The 12,746-nt window shown below is 39.8% G+C and overlaps 1 protein-coding gene across 1 annotated transcript in view; it reads left to right on the top strand.

The window, feature by feature from the left end:
* Positions 1-2,830: 2,830 nt before the first annotated feature.
* The window catches only part of BUB1B (BUB1 mitotic checkpoint serine/threonine kinase B), a 35,846-nt gene continuing 25,930 nt past the window's right edge, over positions 2,831-12,746 (top strand). Inside the window, exons 1-9 of the mRNA XM_044437137.1 lie at positions 2,831-2,900; positions 3,480-3,683; positions 4,541-4,600; positions 4,684-4,828; positions 7,740-7,936; positions 8,252-8,430; positions 8,512-8,711; positions 9,526-9,620; positions 11,668-11,894. Of these exons, the coding sequence (XP_044293072.1) occupies positions 3,544-3,683; positions 4,541-4,600; positions 4,684-4,828; positions 7,740-7,936; positions 8,252-8,430; positions 8,512-8,711; positions 9,526-9,620; positions 11,668-11,894 (1,243 nt within the window). The 5' untranslated portion in view covers positions 2,831-2,900; positions 3,480-3,543. The remainder of the gene's footprint in view (positions 2,901-3,479; positions 3,684-4,540; positions 4,601-4,683; positions 4,829-7,739; positions 7,937-8,251; positions 8,431-8,511; positions 8,712-9,525; positions 9,621-11,667; positions 11,895-12,746) is intronic.

The raw sequence follows: 12,746 nt of genomic DNA, 5'->3' as shown, positions 1-12,746 counted from the left end.
ATATTAAGAATATGCCAATCAGGTCCACAGAAGAATTGCAGAGCTTTCCTGTAAATAATGATGAAACTGAAATTGTGAAAGATTTCACATACTTCAGCTCAGTCATGAATTCAAGGGGGACTATAGCCAAAAAATTAGAAGAAGTCTGAAACTTTGGTTGGAAGGGTGGCAGTGAAGGAACAAGAAAAGATCATCAAGTATAAGAGAGCTGTCATGAACAGGCCATTTTGGAGGGCTTCCATTCATAGGGTTGTCCACATAAAACAGAAAACAAATGCGCTATGAAACATGGACCATGGGGTAATTTGCACTATACCCAAACAGTGCCTCCTGATGGCTTTTACTTCTAGCCTATCAAAAATTCTGTGTGGACACTGGACACATTTTGCAGTTCAACGCTTTCATTTCAACTGATCTTACATACTGTGAATTGTTGTTGACTATTCATTAAAAATGTTTCTGTTATTTGAAGTCACTCTCAGAGATACCCAGTAGATTTAATGAACAAGTTTTAATGTATGTATGGGCATTTGAAGAACTACAGCACATATATTAACTTTATTTCCAGAACAGAAACTCAAGGTGGCTAGTAAAAACAACACCACATAACTCTTAACAACAATCTATCACTTTCCATGCACTTTTAAAGCCCATATTTAGCATAACAATCCAAAAAAGAATGACAATTCTTTATTGCAGGAATTTAAAAAATGAAACAATACTTTAAAATCAAAAGATCACTTGAAAACTCCCTCTGTGGCTTTTTTAACCAAATTTTTACCACCTGCCAAAAATGACACAGTGTTGGGACTTGACAAATCTCAACAGGCAAGGAATTTGCAGTAGGTGCAGCTATATAAAAAGCCCTAGCCCTACAGCATAGTCATAGTATTGAAGTATCTCAGATGACAGACAGATCATTAAGAAAAGGTCTTTAAAATATGGCCTCACCATACTACCCCCTTTCCCCTGTTAAAAAGGTACCAATCCACACTACTGCTTCACCAATTCACTTGGCTGACATGATACCAGAGGGCAAGGGTGTCACAATGAACATGAAAATGTGGTCAGTAAAGAGCTACCTGTTTTTCTTCAAAACATAGTACATACTCCTAGCTATTTAATAATTGCCTATGGGATTCAAGAGAAGTATTCAGTCGTCTCGATGTACTCTTTATTCTGGATTGGCTCCATTCATATCCAACAAGAGAACTACACAGCGTGAGCTTTGAAAACAACATAAAGCTTCCCTCTTCAGGAAAGTGGCAGGAGCATTTCCAACAACAACAAAACCTGTATTCTAACAGCAGCACCTAGTGGACAAAATGAAAGGAAAGCGGCGGCTCCACCACACCAGACGCCTCAGCCGTATTTCCTATGGACTGCTGGGTTTTGCTACATGCCTCCTGTTTTTGCAATGATTGTTACGTCCTTATGTTTACACGCCTGCCCAATTTCATTTTCTTTCTGGCTCATATTTTCCAAGAGAAGTTTGGAACAGCCAATTTTAAATGGACAAGTACAATATCTCACTGGAGAAGCCAGAGGAAAGACACTCTGCTACAGAAAACCTGGGCAGGTGAGTGGCTTTTCCTCACCTCACCCCAGGAGGAGCTATTGACCAGAGACTGAATAACAGCTGCTGTTATATGCCTACCCTCTGCTTCCTTCTCAGAAAGAAGAGTTATCTTACCCTTTTTCCTCAAAGGAAGCCATGATTGCTTAAATGATCCTTTGGGCTGAAAGTCAGTGATGAATCTCCTGAGTCCCAGTCCAGGACTCCACTACTATTGTCTAGACTGATGGAAGCTGTAGGCCCAAACATCACCAACTGCTGAGCTAAGGGAAGGATACACAGGCTTCTACCACCCCCAACCCCATTAAACAAACGAACGAACCAAGGGGCCTTAGGCAGTTCTTTTTTATTGTTGATGTTGTGACAGGTCCCATGTTCAGTCCCTGACTGGGGAAGAACTTGATCTGAAAGCCTGGAGCCTGTTGCAAGTCAATGTGCTAAGCTTGTTGGGTGAATAAGGCATGGAGATTTTCTGAGAAAAAGTCTACCGATCTTAAAAGTTAATAAATAAAATTTATATGTTATGTGTAAGGTATTTTAAAGGAAAAAAAGCATTTGTTATAAAATTCTTCCAACAGAATATTTTGTCAGAAATTCTTAATGCATCCATACGTGATATATATATTTGATTTCTTCTGAAAACTTATTACATTTATTTAAGGTGCAATCTTATGCGTGGGTACAAAGGAAAAGAAGTTCTAGCAGCTGAGATTGGTAGGTCTTTTTCCTGTCTAACCATGCATGGGATTGCGCTTTGATAGTCTATAAGGCGTGCCTACCGGATCTGACTGTGCTACTGGCCCAGGGCAGCTACTTTTACCCGACATTATTACCCATCCTCACGCAACCCTATATCCTTCCGAGGCGGGGACCTCAATTCCACTGTTTTCAGAAGCTGCTAAAAACACGTGATTCGTTCGCTGGGGCGGTACGCAGCTGGCCGCACCGCTTAAAATCCGTGCCAAAGGCTCTTGAGTCTCTAGCAATAAGATTTACAGCACAATTTTACCTAGGTAGCCGCCACGTAAGTTCTTTAGGGCTGCAGCCCTATGCATACCTTCCTGGGAGCATACACAACTGAACATAGTAGGACTTCCTCATGAAGAAACGCGTGTAGAATTATACTGTAAAACGAATACCGTCCCGCCCACTTACTGCTATGCCGCATGGCAAAAAAAAAACTACAATTCCCGTCATGCTCAGGGGGGCTTTGCGCTTGCAGACCATCCAATCGGAAGTGACCAATAAGGCCTAATGAGCCGTTGGGGGCTGGCGGCGGTTAAAATTTGAACATGGATAGAGGACAGAGTCACTGAAGAGGTTGGTGAGTATTCGGTTGGGCTTCGGCTATGCGCGTGCTGGCATGGCGAGTAAACCCGGGGCGCGAAGAGGGCACGGCGGCTCTGCTTGCCTGGCTCGCGACGGCCTCCAGGAGAGGGGTGTGGGGTAGCTGTGGGGCTTTTCTATGAGGAAGGAACCCAAACGTGGGTGACTCCAGCTTTCTTTCCTTCCATTTCCTAGCTGGGAGTCCCCGACTCCCAGTTTCTTTAGCGTCGAAGTCCCCGATGCTCTTGGCTTCGTGAGACTTGGAAGGAAATATCGAAATCTTTGCTGTAATAAGCACAGTTCGCAGGTCGGACAAGCCAGTAGTAGTGCTGTTTTTCAAAAAGGTTAAGAACGTACTCTTTCTTCCCTTACACTTTAACCCTTTGCAATGTTACACAGAAGTACACAATTAGGCCCTGTGGAATCTTTTGTTAAACTAATAAGTGAAAATGCTGTCAGGCTCTTTTTTCCTACCTTTCTGTGTTGGTTCTAGACTGAAGAACAGGCTTCTTTGAATACCTGTTCTCATTCCACATATGTAACAGCCATAATTGTTGTAATCTCTCCTCTGTTCTAGTGTTCATGGTCTTGGAGTGGCACAGCCAAGCATCCCTGCAACATAGCAATTTGAACAGATTATCATGTCTTTGGATGCAAATGAGTGGGAGTTGAGCAAAGAGAATGTGCAGCCTCTAAGACAGGGGCGAGTGATGGCTACACTGCAGGAAGCCTTGGCTCAGCAAGATGTTTCCATCCATACAGCCATCCAGCAGCAGAAACGGTATCATTACTTTATATATCCTTTGCAGTCTCTTGCCGTAATTAAACGTGCATTGTGTTTCTAACATTTACACAAATAGAATTACTGCAAGTCTGTTGATGTTCGGTAGTGAATTGAGATGTGAATGATAGACATGCATGCTTCTACAACTGTAGCTACATGTCTGGAAAACCTGATAGAACTGGTCATTCCTAGGGTGGTTTTTCCATCCACAAGCTTTTAAATGCATATTATTATCCTTCATAGTTAATGCAGGTGTGCAGCAGTTCTGTTATTCATAGAGTTTCCTTAAAATAACATGTAAGTTACATGAGCTTTCATATAGGTATAAGTTCAAATACTAGAACTCAGCTAGTTAATATGTGATAGTATACAATAATATCTATGTAAGTGGATCCCTTGAGCATAAGGAGCTGTCTTATTTCATTAGCTAGATGGACCAGTGGTTTCCAACTGACAGAGAATTTCCAGAGTCTTAAGAAGCAAATTGGTCTTTCCTAGCCCTGCTGCCTGCAGGCAGGACTGGGATGTTGGGGACAGAACTTGGAATTGTCTGCATTCTAAGTATGTGCCTTGCCACTTACCTGTAGTTAGTCTTACAAAAGCTCGATGGGGAGAAAAGGAACAGCAGTACGTTAAAGTACAATTGATGAGACACCACCCAAAAGATGTTTCTTCCTCAAAAATATTCTGTAGTATAGGGTGGCAACTATTATAAAAATAGAATCTTTCCCTCGCAAAAGGAGTTTTCCATATAAAATGTTGTCAGTTGTGTATTATATATGTTTTCTGTTGTCTCAGCTGAAAAAAAAATTCTGATGCAGATTTACAAATAACATCTAGAAATTTAATTTCAGGGAATTTGAATCTGAAATCCGCTTTTACAGTGGAGATGATCCACTGGATGTCTGGGACAGGTAAGCTTTATTCTTACAAATGCGAACATGGATAATACTTGGTCACAAATCTAGAGTGCTCATAATAGTTGTGGTAATTCTAGGTATATTAAATGGACAGAGCAGACTTTTCCTCAAGGTGGTAAAGAGAGCAACATCTCTGTTGTGTTGGAAAGAGCTGTTAAAGCACTGAATGAGCAGCAAAGATATTACCAAGATCCACGGTACCTCAGCCTCTGGCTTAAATTTGTGAGTATTTTCTAAAGTCTTTTGCATTTCACCCCACTGCACATTGAGCTTTCTTCAGATGGGCTGTTAATAGATTGCCTTATGCTATGAGCATCAGGATTATTCTTGAAGTGTATACTGTACTTCAGTATACACAAAACAAAAGTGTGTATAGTCAAAGCTATGGTTTTCCAAGGTGCAATGTATGGCTGTGAAAGCTGGACCATACGGAGGCTGAGCACCAAAGAATTGAGGCCTTTGAATTGTGCTGGAGAAGACTCCTGCAAGTCCCTTGGATTGCAAGGAGATCAAACCAGTCAGTCTTAGAGGAGATCAACCCTGACTGCTCTTTAGAAGGCCAGGTACTGAAGATGAAACTCAAATACTTTGGCCACCTAATGAGAAGGAAGGACTCCCTGGAGAAGAGCCTGATGCTGGGAACAATAGATGGCAAAATAAGAAGGGGATGGCAGAGGGTGAGGTGGCTAGACGGAGTCACTGAAGCAGTCAGTGTGAGTTTAAGTGGACTCTGGGGGATGGTGGAGGACAGGAAGGCCTGGAGGAATGTTGTCCATGGGGTCGCGATAGGTTGGACACGACTTCGTGACTAGCAACAGCAACAACATACTGTACTTCATCATGAAGTACGTGGGAGCAATTCACAGCTGCATTTTTCCACCCAACAATGTATAAATGGATTATCATGGAGCAACACTACAATGCAAGATTGGTGGTATGCAGATATATCTCTTCAGCAGTTTCTGCTCATAGTGGTAATTCATGCTAAAATCATTGCAAAAATGTCACATGTGGAATTAAGTTCAGTCTTCCTCCTAGAGAGATGATACTCTGTCCTCTTGAACCATTCCACTGTATCACTTGAGCATTTGGATTTATTTATTTTTTAGACTGAACTTACTTTTAAGAGTGTTCATCTTTGCTTTGTCTATGAAACGTTGAACTATTGTTCATCATCCCTGATGACAACAGTCCTGTGAGGCAGGCCACATATTAAATAACAACTTTCACATCAGTTTCATAAGCATGATTAGGTGTTTAAAAATGGTATAACATGAGCTTCTGTAGTATACTTCCAAACATTTAACTGAGATTATCCTTGACATGGATTTAAAAAACTATTGAAGGATAATGAAACTAAGCATAGCATTTAATTGCAACTGATTAGGAAAAAAAAAATCTGACAATGGTATTTGAACAAATTTTATTGTTTATTATATAAGGAGTTCTTAAATTTAAAAAGTATTTGCTAAGCACTATTTCAAGGCATTTTTTCTTTTGTCTCACATAAGAGGAAAGGCCTACTATAATGTAAGAATAATGTAATAACTAAGTTTATCTTGCTTTGGGAATATTTTTAAACATAAGCAAATTAAACCACAAAAACATACAATGAATTAACTAAGGAGTGATCTTTTCCCAGGGCAGCATCTGTGGGCAATAGGGTTGTTGAAGCTTCCAAGTCAGAGACATTAGAGCTGAGAAAGAGAATTCTGGCTTCACTCCACCCCCACTTGCAACCAGTGCAGAGGAACTGTGCTGGCTATTCTCCAAAGCCAAGAAATCCATTTCAGAGGAGAGATCAGGGATGCCAGAACACAAAATATTCTGAAGCTGCTTCACCCTCCTTCTCTCACTATCCCCTTCCAAGATCTTCTAGCTATATGGTGAAAAGGTCTAGCTAGTGACAGGAAGGGACAGGAAGACAAAACTGCCTTCCCTGCTCTTTCTACTTTGCATTGGATACTGTAAGACTCAGAGTTGGTGTGCCTGTAAGGTCCTGAGTAGAAGTGTACTCTAAGATTTCTCCAAGTGGAAAACAGATCTAGTCTTTGCTTCCCCTTTTCAATCTTAATACCCTGATTTCAGATCTATTTTGCAGACTTGTGGAGTAGGATATCCATCTAATGAAGCATATGTTATCACTTTGTAACACTGATTGCAAATTCTCAAATTGTTACATAGTGCATAGGAGAGAGATGCTGTGGCCCATACACAAAGTTGTGTGGGTGGGGGGATAAGATATTTCTGCTGTACCTCTTTCTCTCCATTGGATGCACATAGGCCTTTGGAAATGGCATATTGCCCTTACCAAGGTTAAAGATGCTATCAAAATTACAGTTCCTGTAACAGGATAAAAATTCCTGTGAGCTATGTAAAACTTTTTAAGCTTTGCAGAATAGAGTTTCAGTCAGAAATAGTGCAACATCTAGGTAGCACATGAAATAGCAACTACAACAGAGAAGAAGTAGATGTAATGCCCTTGCCATCTTGAAATGTTGGTGTGGAAATTATGGGCAGGAACTTTCCAAGCAGGTCATTAGAGCAGAGCAAGACAGAAAAAGAAGCACCTGGCCTGGTTTCTAGGGAGAGGCTTTTCAAGAACTGAAGACTCATGTTTTCCTAGATAGACATTTAAATTGAAAAAATGGATTTCATTCACATGCATGAGGGCATTATAATACTCATTGGTTCATCTACTTAGATCCTTTCAGGGGGCTGAGAGAACAAAGGAGGATGGGCAATTAGTTTGTAATGCTATCATTAATGTGTACATAATCAGGGCAAAAAGGAAACTGTGGGCTGGTTAGATCAAATTGAATCATATATTTCTCATGTTTTGATGAAGGGGAACTTGTTTTTGAGCACACATAAGAACGAGGACTGTTTCATAGCAGTTTTCAATGGTATATGCTAATCACTGAACAGCGACGGATAACTAGCTTATTAAACAGTTTATCCACCCACATCCAAACTGATCTCTGAGGCTATGAGGGCTAGAAATAACTTTATAAATGTGCTTATGATACATAATTATTTCAAAGAATTCTATTGGGGCTAAACACTGCAGTTGATCCTTAAAAGAACATGTACTTTTTTCCTTTCTGATATAACAAATTCTTCTTTTTTGCAGGGGAACTGTTGTAGTGAACCTTTGGACCTGTATAGTTATTTGCACAGTCAGGCAATAGGCACATCACTAGCACAACTCTATATCACCTGGGCAGAGGAACTTGAGGCAAGAGGAAATTACAAGAAAGCTGACTCGGTATTTCAGGATGGAATCATGTGCAAAGCTGAGCCATTGGATAAACTACTGTCCCATCACAGGTAGTTTACTTCAAGAGAGATAATGGGTTAGATTTAGGAATAAAGAGGAATTCTGCTTATTAAGTAGGGCTCCTCCACTCCAATTACAGTCCTCAGACCTTCCACCAAGAGTTGGTCTTGTGGGTTAATTCACTTTATGAATGAGTCATGGTGGGCTAAACAAGGTGCAGAATTGGGAAGAATTCAGTAAACATGTCTTAAGTGAGGGACAAACATTTTCACTTATGCAAAACTACTCTATTTCCAGACTATGATCTGTGCAAAAAGTCAGTGATATACTTTACATAATGGAGGTCTTGCTATTTCTATATTTAGGCAGTTCCAGGCCCGTGTGTCTCGGCAGGTCTTGGAAGATCTAGAGGCTGATGTTGATGAGGAGGAGCAGTTGGGCGGTCCTGCTTCTGAACCCCAAAGAACCACATTGGCAGAACTGAAAGGGAGAGGAAAGAAAATAGTGAAAGCCCCAATTAATCGTGTAGGAAATGCTATAAAGTGTAAGTTGAGTTTGGCTGCATCAGAATCCTGATTGATCTCATACATAATGGTGGACATAATGGTGTAATATATTCTTCTAGTGCCGTGCCAAGGGCAGAGACTTCAAAATCTATCATCTCAGCAAGCATCAAATCGCCCAACTTTTGCTGTATTTGATGAAAACAAAGTTGCAGATTGTAGAACAGAGCTTCCAGCACTTGTACCACAGCCATGGGTGGTAGCTCCAGTGGCAAAAGCTAAGGAGAATGAATTAAAGGCAGGACCTTGGACCATGGGCAGGGTAAGAAGAAATGGCAAATCTGCTTTCAGCACTTGGAACACATACTGCCTGGTAGGCAGTCTTCATGTGCTAAAAAAGGTTTTACTATGGGTGTGTGGTGGTCATGCACTCCTTACTAACATTTATCTTAGGCTGAATCTTAACTAAATCTCTTCCATTGACTGTTACACAATGCAAAATTTCAAGGTGCTTAATCAAACACTTTCTTCTTTAACCACGTGACATTCAAATTGCTCTAGCAGTACTTGCACACAGCAACTAGCTAACATATTTAATGTTCGCACTAATGGAAGTCCCCTTGACTTCCTTAGCACTTGTATAACTCAACACTTGTACAGGTGTGGAGAACCTTTTCTAGCCCAAAGGATAGATACGAGTAGCCCCTGGTAATCAGGAGGCTTCACACTAGCAGTGGGTGTGGCTATCCCCTTTCTCCTCCCATCACACAATTTTCAGGTTACTTATCCACACCACTCTCTTTTGGTCCAGTCTCCACACCTTAAATGCTAAGTGTTACTGTTCTTTGAAGGTTCCACAGTGACCACCATGGAAAGTCACACAACTGCACACACTAGCAGCCAGAAAGCTTGCTGTTTAGGATAGAGTGAGAAGTCATGATCCTGATTTCAGACTAACTGATTCTACACTGGCTCTGAAAAGGTTCTATATTTTATGAACAAATACAGACATTTCAGTCCCTTGCAGTGATGTTCTTTAGATTGGCTAAAGAGAAAACATCAGGCTGCCTGATGGAACATCTAAGTAAGGCACGCAGGTGTGATATGTAAAGATTCTGATTCTGTTTTTCTTTTAGCGTCCCCGGAGCAATGCAGATTCTGGTTCTGTGGCTCCAGTTGTGACTCCCAGTTTTACTCCATATGTTGAAGAATCTGCACAGCAACAAGCCATGTAAGTTTTTTCCCCTCACTTGATCTATTGTATAACTGGACAAGTTTAAAAAAACAACAACAGTAAATCTCTGCAATAGCAATGAGCTTCCAAGCTGCATTGATAGTTCTGTTTCTTCTGGGTAAAATGTTTGCAGCTTTGGGACCTCTAAATACGTCACTGAAGTTTTGTTCCACTGATTAAGACAAATATCATCCCTATGGAAAAATGCCTTGCCTGAAGAAAAAACAAGTTTTTCATCTTTGTGTAATAGTAATTGAAAATCTCAAAGAACTAAGGTACTCTTACCAGTTTCTAATCAAGAAAGAAATGCTGAGGTTTATTACTAATAATTTCACTCTCCAGTTCATAAGAGTGTCACAGATATCCAGTAAACATAATTTTACTCAACAGTAATTGGGAATGGTACATGAAAAGTGAAGGTTTTGGCTCAATATTAACTCTTACCTAAACTGAGCATTCAAAAATTATTACTCTTATCTTTTAGCATATATTTGTATGTGGTGTTCTTCCCATGTTTTAGGTAGCAATTTTGGCAGAAAGTTGGATGCCTATGTATTTAAGAAACCAGTTTTCAGATTGGATAATGCTACAATACGCTTGACAATACAGTTGGATTCTGCTACATTCATAGCTATTTTTACTATATTGATGCACTTTCTGATTATATGGCTCCTTCCCCATTGCTATTATGCTTTAACCATTGCTTAACAAATAGCCCTTGCCTGGAATGACTTTCTGGTTCCGTTGAACTGGATTTGTGAGAGAAACTTTATAAATAACTTCCCAGTGGTTTGGGGTTTTTTTGCAGTGCTAGTAACAACTGGAAGGCTTAAATAACAAAATTGAGATCACATTGAACATTAGCTTGCACAAATATAAAATAGGCTAAGTGATGTAAAGTATTTCACTTGAAAATACTGCTGCCTTTATAGCAGAAGTGCAATACTAACCCCTTCGGACAGCTGTTCAAGTGTGTTTAGATTAGGACAGAAGTACCCTTTGGCAAGGTGGGGCCCATATGCTGCAGGGACCCCAGTACACTCACAGACAATCTACCTCCAGCTGTTATTTGGCCCCAAAATGGGATGATGCAGAAGTGGAGTAGAGTTGGCCATGAGTGCAAGGAGATTCCAGAATTTGGCCCTTTATTTATGCTGACCTGAGGCTGAAGTAGATATTTTCCTTTTCAATGGAAACAGTAAGATGTATTTTAAAAAACCACTCAGTGATGAAGAGGTTTTCAACCCTGTGCAGCATGAGCTTAACAGCTTTGTAGGGGCAGATTCCTTGTTCTTCCTATTGCTTACATATACAACCTTCTCTATGATTTTCTTTACAATCTTTTAGTCATCTGTAAAGAAATGGCATTTAATTTTAATTTAATAAAACATTTTTATCCTGTCTTTCACTAAACGTCTCAAGATGGCATACAGAATATAAAATCAACAACAATAAAAATACAATCTATAATACAGTAGATAATAATAGATTATAAATACAATCAGTACTAAGAGGATACCATCAAATTAAACTGATAATAAGCAAAAGAGAATAAATCACAATCATAATAAAATAAATAAATAAAAATAGATAAAATAATTAAAATGCAACTTTTAACTTAAAGATCTAAAAACTCTAATTCTTAAAATTAGGGTTAAATATTTTAAACCCTAAAAAAATTAGGGTTTTTACCTGGCACCGAAAGGAATATAAGCACGGCGCCAGGCAAACCTCTCTGGGGAGCGCATTCCACAGTCTGGGCACCACTGCACAAAAGGCCCTCCTCCGGGTAGATATCCTCTTTACCTCCTTCAAGGAGGGTTCCTGGAGCAGGGCCTCTCTTGCAGATCTTAAGGGGCGTGAGGGCATATATGGAAGAAGATGTTTCTTCAGGTATCCTGGTCCCAAGCCATTTAATTTGGAAATTTATTATGTTGTATATATTTTTAAAGTGTCTCTTTCTGATGTTAGATGCCTGTTCCTAATAACTTAATCACCCATACTTTGGCCAATTTGTATTCTTGTTCTATATCTGTTTCCTTAGGACTCCTTGTAAAATAGAGCCTAGCATCAACTGTGTCTTAAGTGCCAGAAAGCCTGGGAAAGAGGAAGATCCATTACATCGTGTGCAAAGCCATCAGCAAGATGGTCAGGAAAAGAAAGAACAGCCTATGTATTGTAAAGATAAGGTATATGCTGGAGTGGAAGAGTTTTCTTTGGAGGAGATCAGAGCTGAGATCTACAGAAAGCAAGCAAAGAAGAAAAGAGAAGGTATCTGCTGGAAGTGGGTAGATTTAGAAATAACAAAAATGTCCAGTATTGCTTAGTGTCAGTCAGAATTAGAAAAGTGTTAGAGAATGCATTTACAATTTACAAAGCCTGCCATAGGCAATGCCATGTGAATTTAAGAAGAAAGCGGTTGAAAAGCACTTCTGGATTATGCTGTGAATGAAGCAGATTCTCGGCTTTCATCAGAAAATAGCACATCTCTTCAAAGAATTGTATTCCTATAAAAGCATAGAAGAGCCAAGCAGAATATGCTTATACTTTTTTATTTAAAAAGTATTTATTTATTTTTTATGCAAAAGTGGTATGGTTAAGCTTGTTATACCTGGGGGAGTCAGAAGGTAGAAAGAGATGAATATTCAAGGAAGACAATGGGGGTGACATGCCTTCTCATGCACATCCATTAATCTAGAGTATTCTTCTAGACTGAAAATACATATTGGTTCATTTGACATAATTACCCTGTGACTGTAGACTTATCATAATAGATGTTAATTGATCTAGTTCTGTTTCAGAGTAGAAATGAAAATAGCAGCCATATGATGAGTTCTGATCTGTAAGATGTAGTTGAAATTAGTGTCATAATACTGACTAAATTGAAATCATGGAGTTTCTTCTACCAGCTTCAGCTGATGGCTCAGCTACATCCCCATCTGGATAGATATAACCTGCTATCAGTTATCTCTGCTTTTTTCCTCCCCCCCGATTTATATCCTGCCTTTTTCCTACAAAGGGCTCAAGGCAGCTTACATCATTCTCTCCTCCATCTTATCCCCACAACAACAACCCTGTGAGGTAGGTTGGGTTGAGAGTCTGTGACTGACCCAAAGTCACCCA

Source organism: Varanus komodoensis, unplaced genomic scaffold (assembly GCF_004798865.1).
Source record: "Varanus komodoensis strain SLA01 unplaced genomic scaffold, ASM479886v1 scaffold3, whole genome shotgun sequence".
Classification (NCBI taxonomy): domain Eukaryota; kingdom Metazoa; phylum Chordata; class Lepidosauria; order Squamata; family Varanidae; genus Varanus; species Varanus komodoensis.
Note: the sequence above shows the minus strand (reverse complement) of the source record. Positions and strands in the feature narration are given on the sequence as shown.